The 14,437-nt window shown below is 51.1% G+C and overlaps 1 protein-coding gene across 1 annotated transcript in view; it reads right to left on the bottom strand.

Moving 5' to 3' along the window:
* Positions 1-2,142: 2,142 nt before the first annotated feature.
* map3k1 (mitogen-activated protein kinase kinase kinase 1, E3 ubiquitin protein ligase) overlaps positions 2,143-14,437 on the bottom strand; it is a gene marked incomplete at its 5' end in the record, with an annotated part of 38,688 nt that continues 26,393 nt past the window's right edge. Inside the window, 12 exons of the mRNA XM_083670439.1 lie at positions 2,143-2,447; positions 2,741-2,872; positions 5,305-5,447; positions 5,657-5,788; positions 5,986-6,148; positions 6,351-6,503; positions 6,966-8,412; positions 8,932-9,127; positions 9,401-9,492; positions 10,435-10,556; positions 13,458-13,724; positions 13,970-14,171. Of these exons, the coding sequence (XP_083526565.1) occupies positions 2,298-2,447; positions 2,741-2,872; positions 5,305-5,447; positions 5,657-5,788; positions 5,986-6,148; positions 6,351-6,503; positions 6,966-8,412; positions 8,932-9,127; positions 9,401-9,492; positions 10,435-10,556; positions 13,458-13,724; positions 13,970-14,171 (3,199 nt within the window). The 3' untranslated portion in view covers positions 2,143-2,297. The remainder of the gene's footprint in view (positions 2,448-2,740; positions 2,873-5,304; positions 5,448-5,656; positions 5,789-5,985; positions 6,149-6,350; positions 6,504-6,965; positions 8,413-8,931; positions 9,128-9,400; positions 9,493-10,434; positions 10,557-13,457; positions 13,725-13,969; positions 14,172-14,437) is intronic.

The raw sequence follows: 14,437 nt of genomic DNA, 5'->3' as shown, positions 1-14,437 counted from the left end.
AAAAAAAAAAAAGTACCACCAAGTGACACAAAGAAACAGCATACAATTTTCACACAACAATTTCAGTCCAGCTCAGATCCAAAAAGGACATAAGATTACATCACATCCGCATAAAATAAGAAAATAAAATACATACAGACCAGCAAGCTGGATGAGAGACACAGGTGGGTCAGAGGAGGATTCAGAAGGCATTGAGAGATTGGTAAGAATTATCGACATGACAAATTGAAGTAATACTGATTAACTTTTATGAATTTGACAGAAACTGATTTTTCTTCCAGTATATAAAAAAAGACAAGAGTGCATAACTTTAAAGCTTTTAAAAAGACATCAAAAAGTAAGATAAGAAAAATAACCCGAAGCAGGAACAAAAAAAAAACAAAAAAAAATGTATTTATGGAAAATAGCGTGGTATAAAAATACAGTCAAGTACAATAAATTTAGCTACCAAACTTCACATTTATTTACATTTAACTCTTCAAGCTTGATCAGCTTGTACTCCACATAAAGAAATAGGATTTCCATTAAATAGATTTAATTTTCTGTTTAAAAAGCCTTTTTAAAATTGTCTCAACCCTCGCAATGATTTCAGTCAAGAGATTCCAAATATAAAGTTGCAATTTAATGCATATTCCTCCCTCTAAAAAAGGTTGAATTTGCAAAACATTCTTCATTGTTATCATCATCCTTTTACTTTCTTAACTGATTACAACCAGAACAACAACACTTGAAGAGTTATAGTTCATACACGTAACACAATTTAGGAACATGCTTGCAAATTCTAATCAAATAAAGAGATGAGTTGATTAAAAAACAATGTTTACATGCAGAAAAGTCTGCCATGAGATCAGAAACATCCCTCCACCAAAAACAACAACGTTGTACAGCATTTATATCCCCAATGGAAAATAGAAGAGTCCTCAGATATATATGGATTCTTATAACATATATTCATAAAAATAGATCTCAGATCATCAGTTGAATTGTAGCATGACATTCTACAAAGGAACAGCACCAAAAGAATGGCAGATCAGTTACGAACATATAATAGCGTTTTTTTGAATGTAAAGGAGGACAACAGCTTCACTTTGAGGGCTCATGATGAAATTATTAAAAAAGACAAAAATATGCGCGATGCACATGGCTCAAAACATAACAGCGAGAGTTAAAGGAGGCCGACAAGGTTGTTTTTACGGTGTGGCCTGACATCAAAACGTCCATACTCAACAAACGTCTCAATCTCTAAGGATAGCTTTGAAAAAGACAGTAACACCCAGAAAGCTAAGAAACTTATCCTTTATATATATAATCATAACTTCATACACAGGATTTGTTTATCTTTTTAAAAATAAATCCCAGAAACAAAACATTTTGAGACAAATACCGGTATCATAAGCGTTCACATTCAGCGTTTTGCTAGCCGAACTAGCAACGTTTTCTGTTAGATACGAGTATCACCGTTCCCTGAAACACTTAAGTGATCTTAATGATTATTCAACTAAGCTTGTATGGCCCAACAGTAAAATGCACATCTTAAAGGCATCTTTGTAGAAACGCAGTATGCACAAAAATCAACCAATTACAACAGCGACCGTTCCATGAACTCCTTTCTTCTACACATAGGATATTATTCTAAAAACAAAACAAGATGGAGTCAGAAATCTATGACCAGACAGTGAAGCACAACAGTGATAAAAAACATCTTTCTCCGTCGTCTTCCGTTGGCGGTTTTAAGGACCTTTTAGACTCACAATGGGTGAATAACGTGAAGAAACCTCTAAAAACCTGGCTACAATGCAAAATGGCTACCAAAGTGCTGAAGGAACCATTTTTGTTTGACCGGAGCAGAACGTTACAGGCTACAGTTTACCGACATGGCACTCCTAAAGAAGGCACCGTTTTCGTAGTAGAACTTTTGCGATTTGCTTTTTGCATTTTGTGCTAAGGTACAGCAGTTTGAGGCCATAGTTGGGGTGGGGTGGGTGGGCGAGGTTAAGGGGCCAGGTTATACCATCCGAAACCCTCCCTATGTGACTAGGAAGGGTTCCTGGAGGTGAAGAGGTGGTGGGGGGGGAGGGGGGTTTAGGGTAGGGTGGTTGGGAGAGGTGAGGAGGTGGGGGGGGGGTAGGGGCATGAGGGTTTAGGGTAGGCTGGTTGGGAGATGGGGGTGGGGGGGGGGGCGGGTTAGGGTAGGCTGGCTGGGCCTTCAGTAGTACTTCCGTGCGGACGCTTTCAGGGAGGGGCCGTGAGTCCGGGGGGTCCGGTCGAGTAAGGGGGGTGAGGGTGGGGGGGGGGGGCTACCAGTTGAGGCGGAAGACGGGGTGCTTGAGGAGCTCCCTGGAGGGGGGGCGGTCGGAGGGCTGGAGCTCCAGACAGCGCAGGGTGACATCCCTCAGGCCTGGGGTCAGCTGGGGGGGGATGGAGGGAGCCGTGGTGGCGCTGGCAATCTGGGGGGGGGGGGGGGGACAACTCGTTATACATTCACTCAAACAAACTGTGTTCATGTTTAGCCACATGTGATGGGAGCAAAGCGGCAACAGCATCGCCCTACAAACCGGGGGAGGCTGGTGGAGGTAGAAATCGGAGGGCGGGATCATTGGAATGCATGGAATGGAACGCACGCATTTTTGATACCATTCCTCTCTTTCTGTTCCACGCATTACAATGAGCCTGTCCTCTGATTTCCACCCCCACCAGCCTCCCTGGGTACAAACATGTAACAGCGAAGCAGGGGCTCTACCTTGAAGATGAGGGCCAGGTGATTGGAGTGTTTCTCCGCGTTCCAGGGAGGCTTGGCGCAGGACATCTCGATGATGGCGCAGCCCACGCTCCACACGTCACAGCTGCGGCCGTACTGCTGCCCCCGCAGCACCTGGGACACACACACACACAGTCAATGTCAGGAAGACGCAGGCACACAGGCAGGCACACACACACAGGCAGGCACACACACACAATACCAAAATGTTGACTACGATACCGATACCAGCTTAAGTATCATGATTTAAATTCTTAAACGACACCACGGCAACCAAAAAAACAATAATGAATCCATAATGAGATTTGATAGCTGATATTTGAATCAGTATGCCATGCTGAGCAACAAATGAGTGAACACCATGGAAGGGATGGAACATCAGGCAAAGGCACATGATCACAGTTCACCAGGAGAGGAGGAGACACCTCCTCCTTTTATTTAAACTCACTCGCTTGCGCTTGACTGAATATTTGAGGACATCCTGAAATTAATTTCCGTATCTAAGCACATCCTTAGCTCTGAGATCTCTTCGCTGGCCCGTCGCGGTTTGAACTCCTTGAAGAGGTCGGGGTTAGGGTTAGGGTTCGGAAAGATGCTCGTCTAAATGTGACGTGTTGCCTCCCTTTGACTGCAGGGGACACGTAACATCTTTTAAAAACAGGCTTTGTGATTTCGGTCGGCTCATCGTCATCATTGGTCTCTATAAGCAAAGTAACGCCAGATTTCACTTCTGGCATCCTGTTTATCAACAAGCTGGGGACAGCCTGCATACTTGCAGCTTCTATCCTTCTCCCTCCTCCTCCTTCTCCCTCCTCCTCCTCCTCCTCCTTCCTCCTCCTCGACAACACTGCCTGTGTGATTGTTCAGCGTTACCCAACCACATGCCAGGTGAGAATGCCAGGTGCCAGGTGCCAATATAGACAAATTACACTTCTAAAATAAAATTCTGCACTGCTCAAAGTAAATACCGCGAAAGGAATTTATGGTAAAATAAATAAATTAAAAAAGTAAAAAGTAATAATAATAATAATAATCTTAGTAATCTTAGTAAAAGCAGGATACTCTTTGTAGAACCGGTACATCGTGCACACACACGTTACTAACACACACACACACACACACGTTGCTGGAATAAAAGCTTGTACATTCTTCCACTTGAACCCATGCGTAAGTTCAAACGTCTCCTTTGTGTCCAAGTTGTGAGAGAGAAGGCAGTTAGAGAGCTAGCCTCTACTGCACTGCATAGCCTCTGTGTGTGTGTGTGTGTGTGTGTGTGTGTGAGTGTGTGTGTATGTGGGTGTGGGTGGAGGGGGGGCGGGGGGAGGTCTGATAATGAACTGGGCTGCTGTGTGTGTGTGTGGGGTGGGGGGGGGGGGGGGGGGGGGGGGCGAGTGCTGGAGGGGGGGGGGACAGCGTGGGTCGTCTAAAAGGGCCAGCTGAACTTCCTCCTAATTAAACAGGGTTGGGGACCACAATGACAACAAGACATCAAGGCGCGGGGCCCATTGTAGGAGCCCTCTCTAACGGGATTACAATTTCCTCTTCATTCAGAGTGACGGAGAAATCTAAATCCACTTTAGCCAGCTCTCAAAGAGCACACGTGACTCTGAATACGCCACATAATGGAGGCTAGATTTCACCCGGAAAAAAAGCAGCTTTGTCCGAGGCTATTGACATTTAAATAGCTCCTCCGAAGTAAGAAAGGCAAGATTTGGCCTGGGAGTGAATTCAGGCCTTCGTCATGTGAGGGGGGACTAGGCAAGGCTAAATACACAACTGACACAACCTAAACACCGACTGTGGAAGGTTCTAGAACACATGTGATTCCTTGGCAGAGTAACATCTTTTGGTTGTCTCTAGGAGGAGAGTGTTTGAACCACAACAAGGCTGTTGTCGATGTTTCAACAGTCACTGGCCTCCAGTCTTACTAAAAATAAAACAAAAAGGTTCTTTCTGTGGGGTGTTTGTCCCTGGCGTTTGAATGGAGGGGGAGTTTCATAAGGGAGTTCATCTCCCCCTGTCTCGGGGCCAACCTCGGGGTTCATCTCCCCCTGTCTCGGGGCCAACCTCGGGGTTCATCTCCCCCTGTCTCAGAGCCAACCTCGGGGTTCATCTCCCCCTGTCTCAGAGCCAACCTCGGGTTTCATCTCCCCCTGTCTCAGAGCCAACCTCGGGGTTCATCTCCCCCTGTCTCGGGGCCAACCTCGGGGGTTCATCTCCCCCTGTCTCAGAGCCAACCTCGGGGGTTCATCTCCCCCTGTCTCAGAGCCAACCTCGGGTTTCATCTCCCCCTGTCTCAGAGCCAACCTCGGGGTTCATCTCCCCCTGTCTCAGAGCCAACCTCGGGGTTCATCTCCCCCTGTCTCAGAGCCAACCTCGGGGGTTCATCTCCCCCTGTCTCAGAGCCAACCTCGGGGTTCATCTCCCCCTGTCTCGGGGCCAACCTCTGGGTTCATCTCCCCCTGTCTCGGGGCCAACCTCAGGGTTAATCTCCCCCTGTCTCAGAGCCAACCTCGGGGTTCATCTCCCCCTGTCTCGGGGCCTACCTCTGGGGCCATGAAGGCGATGGTTCCTAGGAGCTGGCCCTGGAACTCTCCGGCCCCTGTGCCCTTGAAGGCCAGCCGGGCGGCCGCCCCGAAGTCAGCTATCCTCAGCCTCTGGCCCGTGCTGTCGATCAGCAGGTTGGCGCCTGGGCGAGAGAGGGGAGGGAGATGAGAGGTTACTGTATGCAACAAGGGGGAGGGTGTGTGTGTGTGTGTGAGAGAGAGAGAGAGACAGAGAAGAAAGAACGTGTGTGAGTGTGGGCGCTTGCATATGTGTGTGTGTGTGTGTGTGTGTGTATGTATGTATGCGTGTGTGTATGGATGTATGCATGTGTGTATGTATGTGTGTGCTGACCTTTGATGTCTCTGTGTATGATCTGGTTCTCGTGCAGGTAGGACAGGCCTCTCAGCAGCTGCTCTGTGTAGTTGATGATCACAGCCTCTTTAAAGGCTCCATACTTGTTCAGGAGGTGGGACACACTGCCACCTGGGAATGGAGGGGGGGGGAGATGATTTAGTGTGACTGTTTTAGTGAGGAGAGTATTGTTAAACCGTTGAAATCCAATAGTGACAGCTATGGCTTTATAGAGACGATGGTAGATGTCAAGGAAGTGATGGAAGTTGAATGAGTGGGAGAATTCCACATCCACAGATCGGATGAGAAAGGGACGAGTAAGGCCCTACCTGCCATCCACTCCACCATCAGGTTGTAGTTGCTCTTCTCACAGGTGGCCCCCAGCATGCGGATGATGTTGGGGTGGTAGAGGTGGCCCATCATCCGGATCTCCTCCCTCAACGCCTCCACCACCTCCTCCTGCTCCGACGATGTGTTCCGCACGTACGTCACCTGGGGGGGGGGGGGGGGGGGCATGGTTATTAGGGGTTAGGGTTATTATTTGAAATAATTAAATAACCCCATTCTCCTCTCCTCTTCTCTCCCTTTAAACATGAAAGTCAGCGGTAGGTCTTAGGGAACACACCACACCACACCACGGCACTGGGAGTGAGGCTGTGGCAGGCAGGGCTCCGGGGGGGGGGGGGGTCCTCACCTGTTTGACGGCCAGCAGGGTCCCGGTGCCCACGTCCTGGGCCTGGTAGCAGGAGGAGAAGGCCCCCAGGCCGATCTGCTGGCCCTTCAGCCACTCTGCCCCCTCCCTGTACGGCTGCTTCGCTTTGGTATGGCCAGGCAGTGTCTCTGGGGTCTGGAAGGGGGGGTACAATACATCAATACGCTATATATGGGGAGGCTGGTGGAGGTAGAAATCAGAGGACAGGCTCATTGTAATGCATGGAATGGAATGAGGAATGCCATCAAACACGTGTGCGTTACATTGAGCCTGTCCTCCGATTTCTACCTCCACCGAGCTGTTGATAATATCCGTGGGTGGTGAGTTCACTATACCCTTTGTGTTGAGGGGAAAGGAACATGCATCAACATGACTGTATACTTTGTCTATCGCCTCAATAACCCAGTTATGGGCTGAGATAATATGGAATGTTGATAATCAATTCAAAATATGAAATATGAAATACTTTGTGTGTGGTATTACTCAACCATGGCTGTCAAGAATGAACCGCTCTCTAAGCCTAGTGATGGTCAATGCAGACGTCCTCACATTCATATAGACTTGGTACATTATTTAGTTCCTGTTTCCTGCACTCACGTCCGCCTGGATGATGATGACGTCCTCGTCCTTGTCCACCTGCAGCTGAGGGATGACGGGCAGCGCGTCCTGCGACTCCGACATCGCCATGACCACCGCCAGCGCCTCCTCCTCCTCCGCCTCCATCTTCTCCTTGCACTTCTGGTGGTGGGTGACGTCCTCGCTGTAGGTCCCGCCCCCACCGCCCAAGCCCCCGCCCTCGCCCCCCCCCGGGCCCCCTCCTCTGTCGGCCTGCTCAGGTGACAACACGGCCACCTCGGATTGGAAGGTCACCGTGCTGTCCCCCCCCGCCACTGCCGGCATGGAAGCTTCCAGAAGATCCTCCATGGAGGAGTTGAGCTCTGCCGAGGCGTCCAGCCCCCGGAACTTCTCCTCCACCGGGGTGAAGCAGGTGTCCTCGCTGGGGATGAGGGTGGTGGCGCCCCCTATGGCTGGAGGGCCTTCTCCTGGGCTGGAGGTGCTGGTGGAAGGGGCGAGGTCACCTCCAGGGAGGTCCAGTTTCATGCCCCCGCGGGAGGCAGGGGTGTGGAGTGGTGGACAGAGGGCCTTGGCCCCCTCGGAGCTGGGTGCGGGGGTGGGCCGGGAGGGTCTTGGTCTGTGGATCTGGCTGGAGGGGAGGGGCCGTTGCTGGGTGAAGCCGGGGGAGGGGAGCTGCTTGTCTGGGTCCCTGCTGGAGGAGCTCTTCTGCTGGGTGGGGAACCTGCGCTGGGCACCCGGGGAGGAGGAGGGGGTGGTGGAGTTCAGCTTATTGGGGATGAAGCTCTGAGGACGCACCTTGGGGCTGCCCTCGGGGCCGGGGTGGGGGAGGGAGGGGGAGGGGAGGGTGGGTGGCTGGCTGGAAGAGGGAGAGTTCAGACACTGGCTGAGGGGTCTGTTCCGGGCCTGAACGGGGGGCTTTTGGTGCTCGGCCGCGACCCCGCCACCACACGCCCCGGCGGCGGCCGCCGTATGACACGGCCCGGTGCACGTCGTCGAGATCGCCGCCAGCCGCTCGCTGATATCCTCCGGGCACGCCCCGGCCTTCCCGCCGTAACCCCGGAAACCGCCCTTCCCGGAGGTCAGCTGCACTGTGTGTGTGGGCGTGTTGCTCTCCGTCACGTTGGGCGAGTTCTGCGGCGCCGAGGGTTCCAGGAAGGTGGCGCTGGCCCGTTCCCGCGTCTGGTCCCCGGCGCCCGCCGCGGCGTGCTCCATGTTCTCCAGGCCCAGGTTGATGGCGTCCAGGATGTCCATCTCCTCGGCGATGGCGAGCAGGCGGCGCCTCATGCGGGCGTAGTGGGTGGAGCTGGTCACGCTGAGCATGTCCAGGAGCTTGACGAACACGTGCGGCACGCGGGCCACCATGCGGGCGGCAGACAGGAAGACGCGGCGGGACAGCTTCCCCACCATGGAGTGAGAGTTGTCGATGGACTGGAGGGCGAAGCTGAGCAGAGGCAGCAGTTTCTGATACCTGGAGAAAAGAGGAGGAGGAGGAGGAGGAGAGGAGAGAGGGGAGGAGAGAGAGAGAGAGAGAGAGTAGGATTGGGTTACCACTATGCCACTAGACGTTATGTCAATAATAGAAATAGTAGAAACTTCAGAATGACCAGTATCTACAAGACAACACTCCGTTTCAAATAATGTTGGCAATGCAACATCTAATAATACACCTTACAAAACATTTACAATCTTACACATATTCAGAGTCCAGGCTAGGGCCAGGTCCTGGCTATAAGCCATGTATAGCAAAGACTACAAAGACAAGACTACGAAGAAGAGACCATGAGGTCAAAGTTGAACCTACAATCTCACAACCGAAGGCTACTGAAGGTCTGTTACTAGTGTATGATATAAATCACTATCTTCCATGGGCGTTGAGATCAAGACTGTCAGACCAATACTCTACTCTGGATATAGCTCCACACTATCGGATACACTGACCTATTCACAACAGCCCCCCCCCCCCCCCTCCCCGCCCCCAGGTCTTTACCTCTCCCCCAGGTTGGTGGCCTGGTGGCAGTCCCCTCCCCCAGAGATGATGTGTGGGTAGAACTCAGCAGGGAACTCCAGCAGCAACCTGTCAATCAGACACAGCCGCCCCAGGAGGGCCTGCCAGTTGGTGGACTCCGTCTGGGGACCCAGGATGCAGTTCAGGACATAGTCCACCCCGCCGATGCCTATGGAGCCTGCAGAGGGACAAATAAAGATGTGCCCTGAACGACAAGGTGATGTGGAAAATATCATATCTACTATAATATAGGGTGTTTACACACATAATTACTCTTTCACCCTAGGTTAATAAGTAAGTATCATGTGTGGTTCAATAGTTATTAAGGATTACCTTTTACTCTTAATCGTAACAATAAGGAATTGATTCTTCCAGGTGGAGTGAACTGTATTCACTGTATTGCCATAAGGCTTTGTATCTCCTGTGGGTGGATGGGAATTGTAGTTCCTACCTGCTTTGAGGATCTCTCTGCCCACGGCCAGCTCTCCCACCTGTCCTTTACACAGCTCCAGCAGGGTCGACACGGACAGCTGGCTGGTACGACTGGACACACAACAGAACACAGAAATAATCTCTCAGGGTTTCAGAACAGTGGTCAGCTCATGGTGCACTGGCATGTCATAACCTCTGTTCACCACCAGGGGGCAGTAGCTACAAGCCAGAGCAGACCGACTAGGAGGCCTTGGTGCTGCCTGAGTTTACGCGCGCGCGCGTGTGTGTGTGTGTGTGTGTGTGTGCTGTGAATCTCCCGTTCTACCACATCCCAAAGCTGTTCTATTGGATTCAGATCCGGTGACTGGGAAGGCCACTGAAGAACACTGAACTCAATGTCATGTTCGTGAAACCAGTTTGAGACGGCTTTTGCTTTGTGACATGGTGCATTATCATGCTGGAAGTAGCCATTACAAGATGGGTAAATTGTGGCCATGAAGGGATGCACATGGTCAGCAACAATACTCAAATAGGCTGTGGCATTCAAGCGATGCTCAATTGGTATTAACGGGCCCAAAGTGTGCCAAGAAAACATTCCCCACACCATTACACCACCTCCACCATGAGAAGGTATACATGTGTTCCGAATAAAGTACTCGGTAAGTGTATATGCATGTGGGTATGTGTGTACCTGTAAGTGTATCTGTGTGTGTGCAACTGTGTGTGTGTGTGTGTGTGTGTATCTGTATGTATCTGTGTGTGTGTGTGTGTGTGTGTATGTATGTATCTGTGTGTGTGTGTGTGTGTGTGTGTGTGTGTGTGTGTGTATCTGTGTGTGTGTATGTATCTGTGTGTGTGTGTGTGTGTATGTATGTATGTATGTATGTATCTGTGTGTGTGTGTCTGTGTATCTGTATCTGTATGTGTGTGTGTGTGTGTATGTATCTGTGTGTGTGTGTGTGTGTGTATGTATGTATGTATGTATCTGTGTGTGTCTGTGTATCTGTATATCTGTGTGTGTGTGTGTGTGTGTGTGTGTGTGCGCATGCGTACCTGTTGGCGTCGGCACATTTGACCAGGATGGTCTCGACCACGGGCCTGAGCAGCTGCTGCAGCCGGGAGCGCTCCGACACAGTGGGGCAGGGTGTGTACACCAACATGGCCCGCAGGGTTTTCTACAGCAGGAGGACAAACAAGACCTTTAAAACACTTTACCTCGGGGGGGAAAAAGCACACTAAGGCGCATACCATATCATCTCAAGGTCCCCGGTTCGATTCCGGCCATCGATATATCCTGCATGTCATCCCTCCTCTCTCTCGCTCACCCATCCTTCCTGTCAATCTCTACTGTCTCTATCCCAATAAAGAAGAAATGCCCTAAAAATATATTTTTTTTAAAAACAACACTTTACCCAGGTATGTACACCCGCATGGCTGGGGGGGGGGAATTCAGGAGAGAAGAGGGTTCTCACCAGGGGAGGCTGGTGGAGGTAGAAACCGTCCTCCGATTTCTACCTCCACCAGCCTCCCCTGGGGTTCCCGTTCACAGTTCACAACACCAGCATTGACATTTGATCATGAAAAATGAAATGAAACAATGAAACATAAACGTGTGGGGGGGGAATCATCGCGCTAAGAAGCCAAACACTGGAAACGGCACACCTTACAGACTCCACGCTCCTCTCTGCTCGTTCATTGACAGTTTAGTCTCTGGCTTTAGTCTCTGCTGTCAGTAGGATGTGGGATGAAGTGATAATGGTTCTCTATCACCCAGTAGGAGTGCTGGCCAAGCCCAGAGCAGAGGAGCAGAGGAGGATCAGGTTACAGTGAGAAACACAGAGATATCCTCCTCCAGGTCAACATGTCCCACAACCACAACCGCTGAGTCAGCCTTCACACTGGGCTCAGCTACACTACATGACTGGGAACGCACGCACGCACACACACACACCCCCGCGCACACACACACACACACACACACACACACACACACCAAAACAAAAACAAATCCCTCTGCATCAGAATGAATGAGAAACACATCAACACCCTCCATGTCCCACACTAACGTAATGTAACTTGGTGCCCTGGGGGGTCAGTGTGTGTGTGTGTGTGTGTGTGTGGGGTCAGCTTGGGGGGAAGGAACTGCACTTTTGACCCCAGGCGTTACGACCGCAAGTCTATTCTGGTGAGGTGGGGTTGTTAGAGTTACAGTCACCAGGGGGGGGGTTTGGGAAGGAGGAAGGGAGGGAGGGAGGGAGGGAGACACACACAGTGAGAGAGACCAGGGTGAAAAGGTGGAGAAAAATAATAAAACGGAGAAGGCGAGGGAAAGAGAAAGATAGAAGGGGAGGAGGGAAGAGAGGGGGGGGGGGGGTTGTTGGGAGGGGCTCCCCCAGGAGAGGGTGGAGGTGCTGGGCTATTCACAGTTCAGCCTGACCCTGACTCCCAGAGAGAGAGAGAGAGAGAGAGGAGGAGGAGGGAGGGGAAGGGCCAGGGGAGTGGTGACTGATAGAGCATAGCACTAGAACACTGCCCACACAGATCAGAGTTCTCTCTCTCTCCCTCCCTCTCTCTCTCCATGTTCCCTCGCCTACTCCTCTCTCAGAGGAGACAGATCTAATCAACAAACAAGGCCTCCTTAAACAAACAGACTTCAAACAGGGGGGGGGGTCGAGTCATGGAAAAACACAAGTCTAAAGTTCTCGGTTTGTTAAACGGCTTTTCTATCACTTTCTCTCTCTAGGAACCCCAGGTAGCGACCGCCAAGCTAATGAAGCTAATGCCAGAGGATCAGAGCGAGTGCCCTCTTCAAAGCAGCCTGGAACAAAACAGACTTTTCAAAGACACCATTAAACTCAATCTGCTCTTTTTCTCTCCCTCTATCACTGTTGGTATTTTTAGTCGACCCCCCCCCCTCCTCCTCCTCCTCCTCTCCCCCCTCCTTCTTTGTCTTGAACAGAAGAATACAAGAGCAACACTGAAGTCTAGTTGTCTAGTTGTGCCAGACATGCTGGAAAGCCCCCCGAGAGAGAGAGAGAGAGAGAGAGAGAGAGAGAGAGAGAGAGAGAGAGAGAGAGAGAGAGAGAGAGACAGAGAGAGAGAGAGAGAGAGAGAGAGACACAGACAGAGACAGAGAGAGAGAGAGAGACAGAGAGAGAGAGAGAGAGGGAGAGAGAGAGAGAGACACAGACAGAGAGACAGAGAGAAAGAGAGCGTGTTTGTGCTAACTGCTACTCTGCTCAGGCACAAACACAAATAGCCACCGAGAACAATTGTTCTCTGCAAGACAGAGAAGAAGAAATAAGCAGGAAAGGAGAAGTGAAAAAGAGAGAAAGACCTTTTTTCTGCTCAGTCTGTCCACGGGGCTCCCTGCTGCGTTTCTAACTTACTGTTTCTAAATGGACTTTAAGACCGTCAGCCCCACAGAGAGACAGTCGGACATTGTTGTTGGAATTGAACTTTAGCCCAGCTCAGAGATCAGTGGATCAACTTCAAAAGGGAGTAGAGGGAGGCTGGTGGAGGTAGAAAACGGAGGACGGGCTCATTGCAACTCATGGAACGGAATGAGGAACGGTATCGAACGGATGCGTGTGTTTGATACCGTTCCTCATTCTGATCACGCATTACAATGAGCCCGTCCTCCGTTTTCTACTTCCGCCGGCCTCCACTGGAAGGTAGAGGGGTCAAAGGACGAGAGCAGAGGATCTGGCAAGGCCTGACTAATCGACGGCCGAACACTAGAACGGAGGAGTGTGTTGGATTTCAGAGTGCACTGTACCATGTCTACTGTCTCAGCTTTCACCTTCCTTTAGGGTGAAGTAGGAGACATATGGTAAATCAAGTACTCTGTTAGTGTTGTTGACCATCTAAGAAAGTTTAGAGATTGTGTGTGTGTGTGTGTGTGTGTGTATGTGTGTGTATGTATGTATGTATGTATGTAGGTAGTCAGACTCACCAGTGTGACCACATTGTGTGTGTGCATGCATGTGTGTGTAGAGTATGTATGTGTGTGTACAGTATGTGTGTGTGTGTGTGTGTGTGTGTGTGTGTGTGTGTGTGTGTGTGTTCAGACTCACCAGCGCGGCCACGTAGACCTTGTAGACGGGGTCGGCACACACCATGGAGAGGACGCTGCAGCACGACTCCACCACCACGTCACCTGACACCTCACCGGCCCCTGTCCCGCCCCCGGCCGCTGCCCCCTGACCCGCCCCGGGGCACGAGCGCTCCCCATTGGCCAGGAGCAGCGCCCCGCTGACGTCATGCGACAGCCTCCGCAGGGCCATCTCCCGGATGTTCCAATTCCTGGAGAACAGGCAGCCAACCAGCTCCAAGCCAAACACCTGGGGGGGCGGGGCCACAGAGGAGGAGGAGGAGTCAGGTACAGCAGACATGTGTTAATACGTGATTGACTGTTTGATTGATTGATGGATTGATTGATGGATTGATTGAATAAATCAATTAATGGAGTTTGTATTTCTGTGTCTAGACACCTAATGTGAATGTGGGATTATCATTGCATTTCTTTTGCCTAATCAAACCACCCCCCCTCCTCCCCTGTCTCCCCCTGTCCCCCCCCCCCCCTCACCTTGATCCAGGGCTCTGCCATGTCTTTGTAGGTCTGGGGGATCTGCTGCACGCCGTACTGGGGGAGGGTGAAGTCTCCGTCCTGGGAGGAAGAGGCGCGGGACCCCCCCTCACTGGGGGACGACCAGGATGATGTCACCTGGGGCTGGGGGCGGCCCCCCGACGACGCTGCCACCGCCTCCATCGACACAGAGGGGTCATGGCTGCGCACACACATACACACACACACACACACACAGACAGACAGACACGTCAGAGAGATTAGAACACTGCGTTGAATTGACTTAAGGTTGTCTTCATAGAGGGCGTGGCAGAGGACATAGGTGTGTGTCATGTATTGGGCCTGCTATTAGTTTTGCTCAATGGTCACAAGTCGGTCATCTGGAGGGAAACACATCAACAACCTGCTTTGCCCTTCTCCCTCGATGCCAGGTATGAAAGTGGCAGGACAGGAAGCGTCCTCCCAGCT

This window comes from Argentina silus, assembly GCF_951799395.1.
Source record: "Argentina silus genome assembly, chromosome: 5".
In the NCBI taxonomy this organism is placed as follows: domain Eukaryota; kingdom Metazoa; phylum Chordata; class Actinopteri; order Argentiniformes; family Argentinidae; genus Argentina; species Argentina silus.
Note: the sequence above shows the minus strand (reverse complement) of the source record. Positions and strands in the feature narration are given on the sequence as shown.